The 17,017-nt window shown below is 39.9% G+C and overlaps 1 protein-coding gene across 6 annotated transcripts in view; it reads left to right on the plus strand.

Moving 5' to 3' along the window:
- The window catches only part of nAChRalpha6 (nicotinic acetylcholine receptor alpha6), a 223,437-nt gene extending 207,132 nt beyond the window's left edge, over positions 1-16,305 (plus strand). For all 6 annotated transcript variants that reach the window (XM_089074103.1, XM_089074101.1, XM_089074098.1 and 3 more), the window contains 5 exons: positions 4-113; positions 1,905-2,119; positions 3,641-3,841; positions 4,726-4,878; positions 5,972-16,305. In XM_089074103.1, the coding sequence (XP_088930229.1) occupies positions 4-113; positions 1,905-2,119; positions 3,641-3,841; positions 4,726-4,810 (611 nt within the window). In that variant the 3' untranslated portion in view covers positions 4,811-4,878; positions 5,972-16,305. The remainder of the gene's footprint in view (positions 1-3; positions 114-1,904; positions 2,120-3,640; positions 3,842-4,725; positions 4,879-5,971) is intronic.
- Positions 16,306-17,017: the final 712 nt, after the last annotated feature.

Raw genomic sequence — 17,017 nt, forward strand, 5'->3', positions numbered from 1 at the left:
CAGGATCATACTTCAATTGCATCATGTTCATGGTGGCGAGCAGCGTCGTGCTGACCGTTCTGGTGCTCAACTATCATCACAGATCGCCCGACAGATATGTGATGCCAAATTGGGTAAGAAAACACGACTATATCGACAATTATACACGACTATATAGACAATTAGTTTTAAATAATAATAAATGATCGTATCAAATGATATACGTATGATAAATGCGGAGTGTATTATTAATGACGCGATGTTGAAATAAACAATGATTAGTAATTTGTCACCAAAGTAATTTTGAATAAAACAAATAACTCTAATAACTAAATAAACGTTAATAAATAAATAAACGTTAATAAATGCTGATAAATGTAATTATTATAATCGTCAAGTTATTTATGCCTCTGATGTTTGTAACTTTATGCGTTTTCTATCTGGTTAGGAAATGTTTATCGTTCGCGCAATCTTTGTGGCAGGATTACGTATGTATTACACATACTCGGAAAAAAATTGATTAAATTTATATGCGGTCCAATTTTTTTAATATGCCGTGAAAGCACGATTTGGTCGACCGTGCCGTAAAATATTTCAGTTGAATAAAAGTTAATTATTTTAGATACATAGCGGAATAAGCTGCTTAACTAAACGGATAAGCCGAGATTGCACTTGCTTTCGTCATTATTGTAGTGGCATTATATCAAATTAGTTATAAATTTAACTGCTTTCTATTGCTCTATAATTGAATGAGTAACAATTATGAAATTATACAATGTAATTTATAATCGCGATAATAAAATGTAATCATATAAATATATTATTACTTAGTTAAGAAATATTATTATTTTCAACAAAATATTTAAATTATCATAATCAAATAACGCAATAATAATAATGATCATAATCAAATATCATTCTATTTGTTTAAAGTAAGTGGAAAAGCAATTAATTTTCAAAATAATGCAAAATAATTTTGCAATCGCACACAAAAAATATTTTTCGTATTAATTGCAATACGTTTTAATCTTTACAATGGTTATTATTATTTTATTTCTCTCTCTTTCTCTCTGTCTTTTTCTGTCCCCTCTTCGTTAAAATAGCTTCCTTGTAACTTTAACATACTTTCGAGATGTTAGTACTCGCTCTCGGCCAGTCAATTAGTACAAGTTTCTTCACACAAGTCAACATATGTGAATTGTTTGAATACTCTGGATTCAAACAAGTACGCGGTGTTTACAAAATACCCATAGTATATATTTACACAGTATATCAACGTAACATCCATTGCATAGAATTTTTAATTTGATTTATTATTGCACTAAAGAAATATGCAGCTCGGCTATTGAGTTTAGTTATAAAATGGCATTTGTTTATAAAATAAAATCCCAAACGCTGAAATTACCGGATAAATATTTTATTTATAGATTTATATATATTTTTTTAAATTATAATTAAAAGAGTAAAAATATGCACATGCATATGTACATACAGATGTGTATATGTGTATATGTATGTATTATATTTCATGTATGATTATCGAAAGAATAATTTTATCGCGGTACAATATGAGTTTTATCAAGAAAAAAGTATAATAAAAAGATATTACGACTTGAAAAATTTTCATAACTTTCTTTAACTTTCTAAAAATTTTCAAAATAGGAATTCCCGTTGCTTAGAGAAATATTGCAATTTGTTCGTAATTTAAATTACATATTGCTTGAAATTTCTTGAAAGTGTCAAACTTTGAATATGACACGGACACCGCTTTAAAATGTTATATCCATATCCAATTTCTGAACAGTTTCTTGTTCTCGTTGTGAGAGTCAGGGAAATAAAGTTGCGAGGAATTTTTGCTAGAACGGCGATGCAACGTGTGATGTAGTTACAAAGTTTAATGAGGCAATAATTCAATGTTTACGCAGGTGAAAAAACTGTTTCTACAATGGCTGCCGTATATATTGTGCATGAGTCGGCCGGGCAAGAAGATCACGAAGAAGACCATTCTCATGAGTAATCGGATGAAGGAGCTGGAGTTGCAGGAGAGAAGCAGTAAGAGTTTACTGGCGAATGTTTTAGACATCGACGATGATTTTCGTCACGGGAACAGCGCTGCCAATCCTGCCTCGGGCTATATAAGGTACCAAACCAATTCTCTATTCAATCTTTTCAGGTCGTTGCGAAAATCCCAGGATGTCCCAGGCTTGATATGCATTTCCTCGGCTGTCCCTTGCGCCCTTTACCGATTCACAGTAGCGGCTGTTATTTCACAACAACGAAGCTATAAGCGGACGTTATTCGCGGGAAACAGAAATCGTGTCACATTTTAATTCTATTGCGAAAAAGCGAATAGAGGAAACCGGGCGTGGACATATAATAATTCCATTGTGCGAACGATCGGACAAATGACAACGAGCGCATCGAGAATGAACGAGACGTGCGAGACACGTCTGTTTCCAAGTAAATACACCCTGCTGTATTTCAGCTCGCGTGTTCGACCGGCGCTCAACGCTATTTCACAGCTCCACCGGGGAAAATCGAAGACACAGATTGCGCACACAGAATGATTACAGGACGGTACACGACACGTGTTTGCTCTGCGAATAACTGCGAAACGGGCAGAGATCTCCCGCCCACCCGAAAATCCGTCGGACGTCGCTTAACGGCCGCGATGGTTGTGCCGCCGAAATCGAATATCGAGATTTTCAACCTTTGATAAACGCCACGACTCAATCTACCGAACCCGGATTTCCGTGTTTTCCCACGAGATCTTCGCGGCTTTTTTTCCCTTCACCAGTATCCGTTAACAAAATATTCCATCCTAAAATTTTTTTCCCGCCCGACCCTTCAATAAACGCTTCTGGTTTTCCGGACGATTTTCATCGGGCAATCCGTTTTTTCCTTCATCTCTTCTTCGCTCCTCTTTGTCACGTCGCTATGAGAACTCGATAACAGAGCCGAACTCTATATAATATATTGGTCCAATTCGTATGCATATGATGGAACGATTATCTTAATATTGTCAAACCGTTTATTTGAATTGTTGAGAAAATAGATTAAGATATTTATTGAATTTTCGACCGAGAAATAACATTTTATAAGCATAGAGGAAAATAATTTCTGGATTTTAACAGCTATAATTAATATTTTATTAAAAAGAAAAGTTTTTATAAATTTCTTCCTATAATTCGAATTGCAAGTATAAATTGCCGAAATTTATAATCATTTCCCTCCGAATATAAAGCAACCTGTATCGATGCTCAACGCTCATATCGCTTTTATCGTTAAAATAGGTCACATGATCAAAGTTGCCACAGACTAGTGAACTTCGAATAGATCACTTTTGATCACATGATTTATTTTGACCCTGAAAATGAACGTCAAGCGTCTGCGGAAAAAGGCACTTCACAGAGAGTATTTATCATATTTTTATAACCGTTATGACACATAAATATTTTATATTAACTTGCATGTTGAGAGGGAGATCATATTATATATATATAGAGAAACAATAATTCTAACAGGCGTTTCGTGACGCTTTGAAGAGAGAGGAAAATCAAAATTTCACAAGCTCCGACAGAATATCTGTCGACCGTCTTGTCGGTCTTGAGCGAGGATGTAAGACACCTTCGAGAGTAATAATTTACACGTTCCTTTACAGCAGGTCGGCGTATGGTACACCGCTGTCGACCAGGCCGGCGACGGTCGAGGAGACTTCCGCATCGTTGCCTCTCAGCGGCATGCAGAAGGAACTTCACACGATCCTCAAAGAATTACAGTTCATCACGAGCCGCATGAAAAAGGCGGACGAGGACGACGAGGTCATTAGCGACTGGAAGTTCGCCGCCATGGTGGTCGACAGGTTGGATATTTGAAATCTTTCATGTGGTTTCAGTCGTGCGCGCAGCCCGGCGCCTCACTCGCGAAAAATCACGGACAAAGAGATAGCTTTTACAACGGAGCCCCGGAGATCCTCGTTTTTTACACGAGAAAAACTCGTCCGCCATTTATCCGCCGGTTCGCCGATTTCGGACGAATCCATTACGCGATTGTTCAGAACTTGCTCGGTTCAGTTATACAAAACTCTCCTACTCGATAATCTCATTTACTTGGACTTCACTTGAATTCAATCAGCGAAAATTGACTCGTTCAATAAATTAAACTATAATACAGAATTTGTTTACTGAATAATATCAATCGCAATTAATATTCATTTATATTTAAGTTACTGAATATTAATTAATATTTCAGTTACGTTAATGCATGTACAGAAGACTCTTGTGAAACTACATTGTGGGACTGAATAATCTATGCCAGATAAATAAATGATCGGTCGATCCAAAAACATTTGAAAAATACCGGAATTTACGGAATTTTTAAATTAAATAAAAAGATATACACGTTGCATATAAATGTTTATTGCGCACTTACATGCATAAAAAAATCAGTAATTTTGAAATGAGAGGAATCATATAACAGTGTTGTCCAAGCGAAGTATTATACAAAACAATTTTCTTCTATTGTAACATTCGAATCGAATTCGAAATAAAAAGTCTCGATTAAAATTCGATCGGAAAAGCCGAACTGGATAAAAAAGAGAGTCTACTGTATATACCTTTTAATGTTAAATTTTTTTGTTCTTCAATAGAATAAAATTTTATTATTCTTTGTCTTGATTGTTTATCTGATTTACTGGAGCAATGGATTTGCAACTAACATGCAAATTTTTTTTTCTGTGAAATCAAGGCTTTGCCTGATCATCTTCACGTTATTCACGATTTTGGCTACGGTGGTGATACTATGTCGTGCGCCACACATAATCGTCCAGTAATAGACTGCCCCGGTCGAGCCGAAAAAATATATAAAATATGCCAAAGATAGCGCCTCCTGGAATATTCGGTAAGGATACACGTCTTATTAAACAATTATCATTCCTATCATCAATTCCCCTCTCCCCCACGAACATTAGTTTCGATAGCTTATTCGCGATTTCCCTTGATCGCATTGGCGCTAGTTGTTCGCTCGAGACACGAAATCGGCATGTAAATTTCACACCGTGCGGGACGGATCATTACGTGCGAATGACATGGACCAGATGACCATAACGTAGTTAATACTACGTGGAAATGTTAACAAGCGCCGTGTAACAAGCTCGGCTCATTGGCCGTCGCGCGCGCTGAAAATATCGCGCCAACGCGAATGTCTCTATCTCGCAATTTCGTCGCGCTAATTGCCGACCGGTGCCTCCGGAGTGCACTCCGGAGCGCAATTATTTATGCATTAACCCGGATATACAACCATTCGATTACATGATTTCAAGTACACTCGGACACTCATCGCTTGATTATCGAAAATTGGCTTTGAATAACGCGGTAGCTTCGCGAGAGATCCGAATGCGGATTAGCGCACAAAGAATTTTTATTACTCGCTTATATAACTATCTATTAAATTACGGGAGTTTTAATATTCATGAAATAATAACCCACGTTGAGAAATTCTATGTTTTAATTACGTAATTATAGCCGAGAAAGCTAAAATGTTAATGAGTTTTCTTGTTCATCGCCTCTCCCCGCATTTTTTACGTAAAACGCACCGGGGAAAAAAAATTATAAGTTAATTCTTGTATTTCCTTTGCTTTTTTGCTTTGACCCAGAAAATTTCCGACCTGATTACTCTCCAATATTTCTCTTAATCTTCTCGAGCTTAACTGCACAACGTTTCTCTAATAGTTGAAGATTTTAAAGTTATCGGAATATATTAGAGAGAGAGGGAGAAAGAGAGAGGGAGGGAGAGAGAGAGAGAGATCTCAATGGGGGCTTATATCCCGAGCTTTAGAATCGCTGGAACTAAAAGCGCCGGCCGGGCTTAATGGCAAAGCTCGCAAAAAGCGATCAGTCGTCACATTCTCATCCTTCACTCAATGTCAATTCCTCGAAAGTCAATAGTCAGACATGTCGCGTTATACTCGCGCTTTCTTCTCTCCCTTTCGCAGGAACGACGTCCGGCACGATTCGAGGAGGCGGCTACGGAGCACGTCGAGGGGTGAAAGCAGGAAAAGCGCGGAAAAAAAGGAGACGGACTCGTTAGCCCCTTTCGCGCCCTTCTGCGCGCAACTCGCCTCTCTCGGGGAGGGAACAGGGGCACGCGTTCTTGGATTTCTCACGCTGGGAACCACCACCGGTTCGTGCGGCCCGGTTCTTTCTCGCGACATGCTTAAGCGACTGGGGAGGCAAGCAAGAGTGAGACCACCTGACGACGTTCATGGAGAAAAAAGGATCGACTTCCGGCAGCAGCGGACACCGTCGTAGCTTTTGCGGAGGACACGCCTGGGAAATTCTTTCGGATTCAATGGGGGAGAGAATAGGAAAAGAAAGGGAACAAGGATCCGATCGCCGACGTTCACGCTCCATTACGGCTGCGTTATTTCGTTTAAGTGACTTAATTAACGTTTCTAGTGCGGAACCGGTAGGTAGCTCGATGCGAGCTGGACGAAGATTTAGAGGGTAAGGCCTCTAGATCGAGTAGACAAAGGTAGGTACAGGCGATAGGGAAAGAGAGAGAGGGAGCACGCGCTGTCGAGTCTAATCTAATTGCGTTTCTTGCGTGAGCTCTTATCGATCGTGATATCGTCCGATGATCGCTGTGACTACTGTCTCTAGCAACCAGGATCGATTTCGTTCGACGACCGATGCGATTTCGCGAGGAAGAACGCGCGACAAGTCGACAAGGCGTCACGAGATAAAGGAGATCGCGCAGTTCTCGGAAGAGCGTTGTTGCGGCCTTTCGATAATAGTAACAATAACGATAATATTTCTTATAATAATGAGAATAATAATTAACGATAATTATTGTTAGTCGCTTTGCGCGCGCGCGCATGCACGCACGCACGCACGCACGCACGCACGCGCGTTACGACCGAGTCGTAATTAATTAATTAACGCTACGATCTGTTGAGGGTCTCTCGTAGGGAGCCGAGACGGAATTATAAAATATAACTGCCAAATAGAAAATTCGCGTGAGTCAGGGGTGTTCAACCTTTTCAAACGGTAGGAAAGTAAAGTGCGGCCTGGACGATCGACAGGGTGAAACGCGCGCGATACCGTGACCAATGGCAAGAGCCCGTGACAGAGCCCGTGACCATCATCAAATCATTTCTTTCGTTCGACGAATCTTTCTTTTTCCTTTTACGCATCCGATCCGCGAGTAACGGAGGCGATTTAACGACGCGTTTCTCTCGAAAGGCGAGCTCGATAATGAAACTTGCGCCATCAACGATCGCACGATCGACCCTCCACACGCTCGATATATTTTTCCACGATTACCCCATTACAAAACCCTTCCATTATCACGAAATCATCAAACCACAAGCGATTCCTCCCCGGCACTTCTCCGAAACCCACCGGATATTTTCACACCGCGTATTACTATGTGTGTGTTGCGTACATTTGTGTGATTGATGCATAAGTGCATATGCGTGTATATGTGTGCATGCGCGCGCGCGCGTGTGTGTGTGTGTGTGTGTGTGTGTGTATGTGTGTGTGTGCACACGCGAGAAATATACAAACGCACAAGAGAGCGGTCGACGCAGCGGTCGCTTATTCAGTCGATCGGCGGAAGAGGGTTGATCGATCGATCGATCGGCCGCTCATATGTCCGGATCGTACGAGTCGCACGAGCACGCAGCATAACCGAACGGACACACATTATAGAGAGAGAGAGAGAGAGAGAGAGAGAGAGAGAGAGAGATGACGAATGCGAGGAGGGCGAATATAAACCGCGGAAAAAAGAAATAAAAAAAAGAAGAAAAAAACTGCCAAGTTGGACCACCCCTGCTTTCCGTACAGAGTCTCGCGTACTCGAGTCCTCGAGGACTTCGGTGAATCCGTCGTGGATCGTGATCGAGCGCTGCGAGAGCGATCGATGTACATATATGGGGGCCATATGCCCGCCGCGATGACGATTTATATCTCGGTGGATCGCATTTAGTCTCGTTGCTCGACTTCGCGCTGTCAAACCTCTCGACGACTGTAATTTCAGTGGCTGCGCTTCCAAACCTGATTTGGCGCTATTTTAAATTGCAAATTGTCACTTCGATTCCGCTCTTTGACTAAAATCAGTATTTGTATGTCAGTGTAAAGTCAGAAATGAATTTCGTTTTGATGACTCAAGGATCCCCCCTGCAATCCTATTTAATATAATCTTCTTATTAAACAAAAATTTGCACGAACTAATTATGCTCCGAGTATAAAGTTTGTATTGTTTGTTTGCATTGACAGCTTTTTATCAGGAAAATATCTTATTCCAGAAGGAAGGTAATAAATGGAAAAAGGGGGAAGTGAGTTTTAATTCGTTGTTACAGAGCGAGCATTTGTGATGCAGATGTAGGTGACGGACCATAATCATTAGCGATATAAAAGTAAAATAACTCGTAAGGAGCCAATGAAACAATTAATTCTTGGATGGTCGACAACTCTCGAAAGCCTCGTTAACATAAATTCGTTATCGAAAGAATCGGTATTTTATAAATACCGCGTGCAATAATTATCAAACCAATTCGTGAATTCCATTTGTTACCACATATTAATTTTTATACGAATCAATGTGATTCTGCGGTTTATTGCATTCTCATTAATTTTTTACATTGTTTATTTTGCAAATGTGCCCTTTTTGATGTTCTCCATCCCATATTATTTCAATTTGTATTTCATATTTGTATTTCATCATAGTAATAGTTACTATCTGCAGAAGGCTTACGCCCTGTTGCACACTTTAAGATTAATGGCACTAATCTCAGAAGAAAATCAGTTTCAGGATATATAGATGTAAAGCAAATAAATGTTACAAGACTCTTTAACTGCCGTAACGGGTAAATGAAACGTTGATGTTAATTCAGGGAGGTCTCGTAATATTTAAATGAGCAATTAATTTTTATTTTCTCAAAGAATTTCACTTTTCTGTCAATTAAACATTACACTGTTATAGTTGATAATGTCATCGTAGGGTTAACTTTACGCGCGTACATAAAAAATTCGCATTTTCAGCAAGCGCCACGTGAAATTACAATCGCCGGTGGGGTCTTGATGAACATCCCTAATCCCAGCCCGCTCTCCCTGTCTCATTTAATGAAGCTGTACGGAATGACAGAGTGATATGTAATTGTTCAAAAGATGACAAAAATGCTGAATAAGTCGTCGAAGTGTTCCGACTAAATACTCAAATAGATATGTGCATAAACGAGCAAACATTCGCGTGGCGTGGAATTTTAATACATCCTACAGCGATCTGTTCGGTTCGCGCAGAATGAACAGCGTCATCAGTTAGCGCACACATCACACACGATCACACACGCATCACACACCACATACGCATACACGAAGATGCACGTCCAAAAAAAAAAAAATAAATAATAAACTACTTACAGTTAGATGTGTGGCAAACTACCAGTGTATTTTATCAAGCACAAACGCGCAAACTGGATTGTCGATGATAATCGATCGCGTGCCGATCGAGATTGTCGATCGCTCCAGGATCTCACGGATGACCGTAAATCGCGCACCGACCACCGGCGATCCACCGGCGCGGGAAGACAGTCCACCGAGCAAATCAAATCAAATCAAACTGAAAATCATTGCAAATTCGTTTTCACGGAGGACGGTTTCAGTGATTATCGATCATTGCCGACAATCATTTCGCGCGAACGTTGTGGTCCGCGAACGGCGCTCAGCGAAGCACGAAAACGCACACGGACGGGAAGGAATTGTGATAATAATTGTGATCCTCGGGACGCACGCGAAATGAGAAACGGGGACAATCGCGCGATGCGAGGAACAATTTCGAGCACAACGAATCACGAGTAGTATTTCCGTGAGCACGCAGGAAGAGGAGAGGCTAAAGGGCCGTTTACACCACGCGATTTCTCGACACGAAATGCTAGGAGATGTTGTTAGAGTAATTGCAAACGTTATTCTAAAGTTGTAACTGCTTGCTATAGTAATATATAAGATTCAGCTAGAACGTATATCGATATATTCGCGAATAACATATATTCGCGATTATAGGCGCCAGCTAATTAAAATATTGTTAAAAGTGTAATACGACGCGGAAGTGGAGGGAACGCTTGGATTTAAATGTAACGAGAGGCGACTGTAACAATAATCCAAGTTGCGTTCATTGAATCGTAATAGAATCAACTAATTCGTAATCACTGATCCAATAAATAATTATAGTAATTTGCTCAGTCGACTTGATATCGGTTTGAACGAGCTTTGTTAGGCCAAGCATTTCGCTCTTTCGCGCTATTTTTTCCTCAGCCTTTCTGCAAATCTTCCTACATGAGTTCATCGATCCAATGCGGGCTGATAAAAAAAAAAAAAAGAGAAAGATTCTACGGTGTAAACGGGCCTTGCGGAATCGCTGGAACGATCGATATCGTACGGGGGTCACCGACGATTTCGAGGCGACGCGGCCGATCGACGGGAGATTCACCCAGGGCGCGATCTTCGATCTAGCATAATTTTCTAACTCATCACGCGCGCGCCATGTAACCGGGATATGATCAGCGGGATAATATCAGCGTCGACCAGGCTGGCGGCTGATCAGCGAGATAGAAGAAGATGCGAGGAGACATCGGGAAAATCTGGGGAGAGTCCGAGGGCGCGTCGCGACGCCGACGTGAATTCGGCCGCCGGAGCGGAACCGTCGCGGGTAGAGATCGAGTTTGGGACGAGGCGCAATCTGCGGTCTCGAGTGGCACACTCGCGAGAAACGACACCCGCTACAATAGTGATACCAATAAGAAGGGAAGGTACACGCGCAGGGGCCCGTATCTTCCGCGGACGCGTTTCTTCCGCGTCGAGCGCTCGCGCCCACTCGTTCGATCCCCGCGATCGAACGCGTCGATCTCGAGCCGGATCATCGCATGGATCTTCGCAAAAATCAAATTCCAAGAACCGAACGAGCGTCTACAGCCTCGACGTTAAACGCGCGACGAAGATACGGGCCGTATTCTCCCGCGTATAGATATATATATATATATATATATGCGTATCTTCCATTGTGTCGGTTCAACCGGAGATTTTTTTATATATGCGACACGGGGACACAGAGGCGGCGGGAGAGTATAGTGCATTGTTAATTCCAAAATGCTCACTAAAACGAATCTAGCGAGTATAACAGCGTAAGAAAATTTTACATGGTGTTTGTACATTTAAGGGACTAAAACGCATTACGCAGAGGCTCGCTCTGCGATCGAATCACTGTACGTAATTAACGGGAGCATTAAAGCAGCGCGAAAACGTAAAATTACGAGCACGGTAAATGGGAAACATTGTAGTAAAAAAAGAAAAAGAGAGAGAGAGAGAGAGAGAGAGAGAGAAAGAGAGAGAAGAAGTGAAGGAAGAAGGAAAAAGGAATGCATGTAAACATTAAGCGAATTAAGCTTTAGAAACTTGATGTACGGTAATCGTTTGGTTAGTGAAAAGTCACATGGTTATTATTATTATTGTTTACGCCGAAGGAAACGACGATCATCGTTAGTGCTATTATCACACACCGCAGGACTATTACTATTAATATGATTACCGTTACTACTTATCACTACACACTACTAGCGCTACTGAATATTATTATTATGGTTATTATTACTACTACTATTATTATTACTAATATCGTTACTAACTATACTACTACTATTACTATTATACCGCTAGAAGCTACACTTACTATTACCTACCTACCTACCGCTGCTACTATTGTTACTATTATTGCTAATTTCTAACTCTCCACCAGGCGTGGAGGCGCGCGATATCGCGAGAATCGCGCATAATTTTAGCCGTAAGCTAAGCGATCTCGATTTGCGTTTTTAATATTCGAATTGCGGTATATAATGCGCAGTGAAAACACAGACAGGCGAAGCTCAAGCGATATCACGACATATCCCGAATTCGTCGGTCGACTTTAAGGATAACTATGGGAAAATTATTACGCGATGAAACGCGATCGCGTTTTTAGTCATCCGAAGCAAATCTTTTTCGGCGACAAAATGAATTGATTTCGTAGGCTATCCGAATTAATAGTGTTGAACTGAAAGGTAAAAAAGAAAGGTAAAACACTTTCACAGCGACGAAAAGCCCGCAGCATCCTTTCGTCGTTTTCGAGATAATTCGACTCGCGACTAAACTAATTCTTTCTTTATCGGCCTTCTTCGATCGAGGATAGTAGAATTCGATCAAGTTGTCGCTGATGCGATCTTTAATCTAAATAACAATCGCACGAGGTGACGCGCGCGTAGCGCTACGCGAACAAATTTAATGGTTGCTCGATATTGCGTAATAACTTGAAATCCTCATGAGGCCGACTTGGGAGAGACGCGATTATCTTTGCGCGCAAATTTTCTTCAACCTGTCGCGACTCGTTTGAAAAATTTTATTGCGTCTGCACATTTAATCCTCTTAGTCTCGGATAATTTCTCGATTCAGCACAAAAATGGCGCATCAAATCCATCGTGAGATCATTCAAAGACAACAGTAAAAAAAAAAAAAAAAAAAAACTGTTAGACGAGAGAATTATTAAATACAAGTTCACAGACGTGTTTTTTCATAAAAGCCATTTTTTTTATAAAACTTAATAAAAAAATCTAAAAAACAAATAAAATTTATTTGTTAGTTACAACCGTTGCATTTTTATTTTACAACACGCGTTTTATCGAAAACGGAACGTTCTCTTCATATTTTTTCTTAATTGACATAGTTTTGTCAAGTTTTTAAGTCCGACTGAGACTGAAAGGATTAATGGTACGTCAATTTTCCGCGCGCGCGGTTCTCTTTCCGATAGAACGGCTAGATTTCTCGATTACCTTCGCCTCGATTAAGAACACGGACGATAAGAAGGGTACGTATCGGGTAAGTGTACGCACCTTCGTCGAAGCTCGTCTCGCCCGCCGCTGCGTAAACGCGTGCGGGTGTATTGAAACATGTGAAAATCGTGTAAATAACTTCTGTGATAAGAATCGATTATTAATAATTGCCGAATGCGAAACCCCTTGAGAACGTCGACGGGGGTAGCGACGCGAGTCCAAAGACCGAGCGCGAGCACCGATGACAAATTGCTTCGCCAAAAGTAACACGAAACGCTAAGCAAAAATAATTTATGTAACACTGAATGTCTTTATATTGGATATTTTTTTGCTGCACGATAAGCAAAATTTTTGAAACGAATGGATATCTGTTTCTGCCTTCGATTTCTATTTCTTCTGTTGAATTTCCCTTTTTTCTTTAAAAAAAAAAAACATAATAAAACGTTTCTTCATTTAGAATATAGAATATTCTAAAGTAGCTTTAGAATATTATAATTTTGAAATTTTTAATATTATTATCTAAGAATAAAGATAAGTCTTTTTCTACACACATAGCCTGAAAATAATCACTTTGATATGTAATTTCTAATTTCCAAAATGATTCTCAAGTTTCAATCTGCGAATATGGAGATAAATGATGCAGTATTAGATTGCGTTAATAGATCCGACTTGGACATCGGCATAATATACGGACCGAATAATTGGCTTCGTTTTACGGCTGAGATAATCCAATTCTCTGAATTACTTGAGTTCCTGTAGTCTATCTCGTGCCAAATTATCTACTCGTGTCAGACAAGATTGGCATCAGGTCTTTTTCTTACAAAAGGAATCGCTGGCATCTTCGTAGCCATCCTTTGCAGGTAATTGTTCCGCAGCCTGCATTTTTATGTTTCGGGCGAACGGCAGGCTGATATTGGATAAAAGATCCTCATGTGATACGCTATCAGTTTCGCGTTGCACGGCGAAGCTTAACCTGTCTTCATTTGCGGCTAATTGAGACTGATTAGTAGCAGCGGCTCTCGCGCCCCTGACGAACGAAGGCGAGCCGGAAATGACGGGGCTTACTCTGGAAATTGCCAATCGACCAACGTCTAATCCGGCCGCTCGCGGCCAATTTCGACTCGACGCCGAAGATGAAGCGGCGACGCGCGTGCTTGAAATACGATCGCCCCGAGAGCTCAAAGAAGTTGGACCAGGGGAAAGTAACTGGTCCCGTGATCTTCCTCGTCTATCCGTGATCTACAGCGATCTTACGTAACCGGCCCGCTAATTAAAAAGCGAAATCACGCATACGAGGAGATCGCGCCCACGCGATCTGTTTTTACTTTTTTATATGACACGCGCTTCGTCGTGACGCATATTCGACGTAGCGTCGCCTTTTGCAGGGATGATATTGAACTCGCGAGAGAGAGTCAACGATGAACGCGAGAAAAGGGCGAGAGAGAAGAGACGGCTTTGGTCTCGCGACGTTACTTCCGACGTTTAAGCGACGCGCGGAGCGGTCGCGGGGAACACACTCGTTATGCACTTGAGCGACTTCGTTTCGAGTGGTGCATTATTATTGATAATGTGTATAGCCGTGCGCCGTGTGTGTGTGTGATGTATACATACACGTATACTTTGAACATACGAAATATAAATATATACATATGAATATAGACGTATACATATAGATAAAATGCATTATACATATTATACATATTACATTATATATCATGTATGTATATATATATTGTATATACACGCATATACATATATATATATATATATACATATATATAAATAGCGGAAACAATATTGTATCATATGAAAAAACGCAGGAGAACCTGCCTGAAGGGGGGGGGGGGTGAAAGAAAATACTATATAAATTGACATTGAACGTTAAACTAATGGATAGTGCGAACTGTTAATAAATTGTAATATTAACTAATTCATTAATGAACTAAATACAAAGGAATTGAACTAGGTTACACGGACAACTAGTAGTCTGTTCCCAGAATATTCGTCTCTGTTCCTACTTTCTGCGAACTCGCGCGTTGCTTTCGGCATACATATATATATATATATATATATATATATACATACATATATATATATATATATACATATATGATATATATATATATATGATATATATATATATATATCATATATATATATATATATCATATATGTATATGATTTTTTGCGACCGCGCCATGAAAAGTGTCATATTGGATTTTTCCTTGATTTCCGTCGGATGTAGTATGTATAATCTCTAAATGATTTGTCGCGAGAATTGTTTGTCAAGCTGCTGGCCACGCGATACACGCCCCGCGATGCTCTCGTTTATATAATTACTATACTACTCACATGTACATAAGACACCATTGTATACATACGCGTGCCAAGAGTGATTTATAAACGCAATACACGGCGTGCGAATCAAAAGAAATACGAGAGAGAGAGAGAGAGAGAGAGAGAGAGAGAGAATAGAAAGGAAAAAGAGGATAGGAAAAGGTAATGGTGACTGGAAGAGAATATGTCGATTGTCGTCGTTCCTCTCCCGAATTCTGCACTGATTCTCAAATAAAAAGGTACGGCTTGACCTCACGCACCGACTGCTCGTATTTTATTCCTCAGGAATAAAAGCCGAGGGTAGCTCCTTCCCTTCCCACAATCCGTGCCCCCGTTCGCTTTCGCTCTAACGATACCTGAAAACGAGATGAAGACAAAAGAAAGAGAAAGAAGGAAAAAAAATAAGAAAACGAGAAAAGAAACCAACAGAATGCGCCGGAACCTTTTTCAAGATCGATGTGAGTTGAAACGCGAAAAATGACGCAAAGCGTGACCAGATCATCATCGACCATGTGTCAACGTCGGCGTTATTAGAAAAAAAAAAAAGAAAGAGAGAGAGAAGGAAAGAGAGAGAGAGAGAGAGAGAGAGAGAGAGAGAGAGAGGGAGAGAAAAAATTATACGCGCTCGCACACATTGCCACACGGATTGACCACCGATGGATCGATCCGTAAGCCGTTTTACACGAGATAGATACATAATGTTACCGCCATTGTGTAAGTGACGTGCGCGAGACGAGATGTTATGTAAGTAAATTAATAATAATAATAATAATAATAATAATAATAATGTTAATCGACGGAGGAGACAAGCCAGCCGCGCGCGGTATGCTCAAAATGTAGAATAAAGATTATGACACTGTACAACTGCGTTTAAGGATATCCTTATGTATAGATAATACGTTAATACGGAGTGTAAATGCGACGAAAGCGGGACGGGACTGTTGAAACTTGTAAGAAACTTATGCGAGGATGTGAGAGAGAGAGAGCGAGAATTCGGCGATACTTGCTGCGATGCGTCGTTATGTATAGCGTGAAAGAACAATGCGAATGCTAAAATACAAAATTCTATATGAATAATCTTGCGTTCCTAACGATGAGAGCATTGTCCGAATGAATAAATGACGGATTGACGTTAATTGATTTTTAATTTCCATTTCACGAAATATTGAACGCGAATCGACATGCAATCCATACAACTCAAATTTCATTTATACGGAAATTAAAAGAATACAGCTATTATTTTATTTTGCAAACACGAATGCGAAGGATTTTTATTTCATTCATCTAAATTGATTACATATATCGCTTGATTGTACTACTTAGAAATATTAAAAATTGGAAACTCTCTTTTATTCATTATTTATTATTTGATATTCTGATATGTTTATGAGTATATTTCCAAATCATATTTGCGTGCAGATAAATAAATTTTCAAATAAAGATGAAAAAAAAACAAAAGAGGGGAGAGGTAATGTAAACAGATTGATAAGATGCAGCCTTGAAAATTCTTTTGAAGAGCTATGTATACATAAATAATTTAAATGCAATGTTAATAATTAAATGGTATTTAAGCGAACACGATTTACGAGATCATTATTTAATGATTACTCTTATAATCGTTTCTTTAGGGATCTATATATAACCTTTCGTTCAAGTTGATGTAAGATGCGATAGTTTCGACAGTTTTGTACGAGCAAGATGGAAATAAATGTCACGCAGTCCTTGTCTTCTATAGAAATCCTTTTATTCCTTCGAATTTAATCCAAATAGAATAAAATTAAGCAAATATTTATCACTATTTAGCTATTCTCGACGCTTATTCTCAATAAGCTACAATAATTTAAAGCT

The sequence above is a fragment of the Pogonomyrmex barbatus genome, unplaced genomic scaffold (genome assembly GCF_055798465.1).
Source record: "Pogonomyrmex barbatus isolate J1 unplaced genomic scaffold, ASM5579846v1 scaffold16, whole genome shotgun sequence".
In the NCBI taxonomy this organism is placed as follows: Eukaryota; Metazoa; Arthropoda; class Insecta; order Hymenoptera; family Formicidae; genus Pogonomyrmex; species Pogonomyrmex barbatus.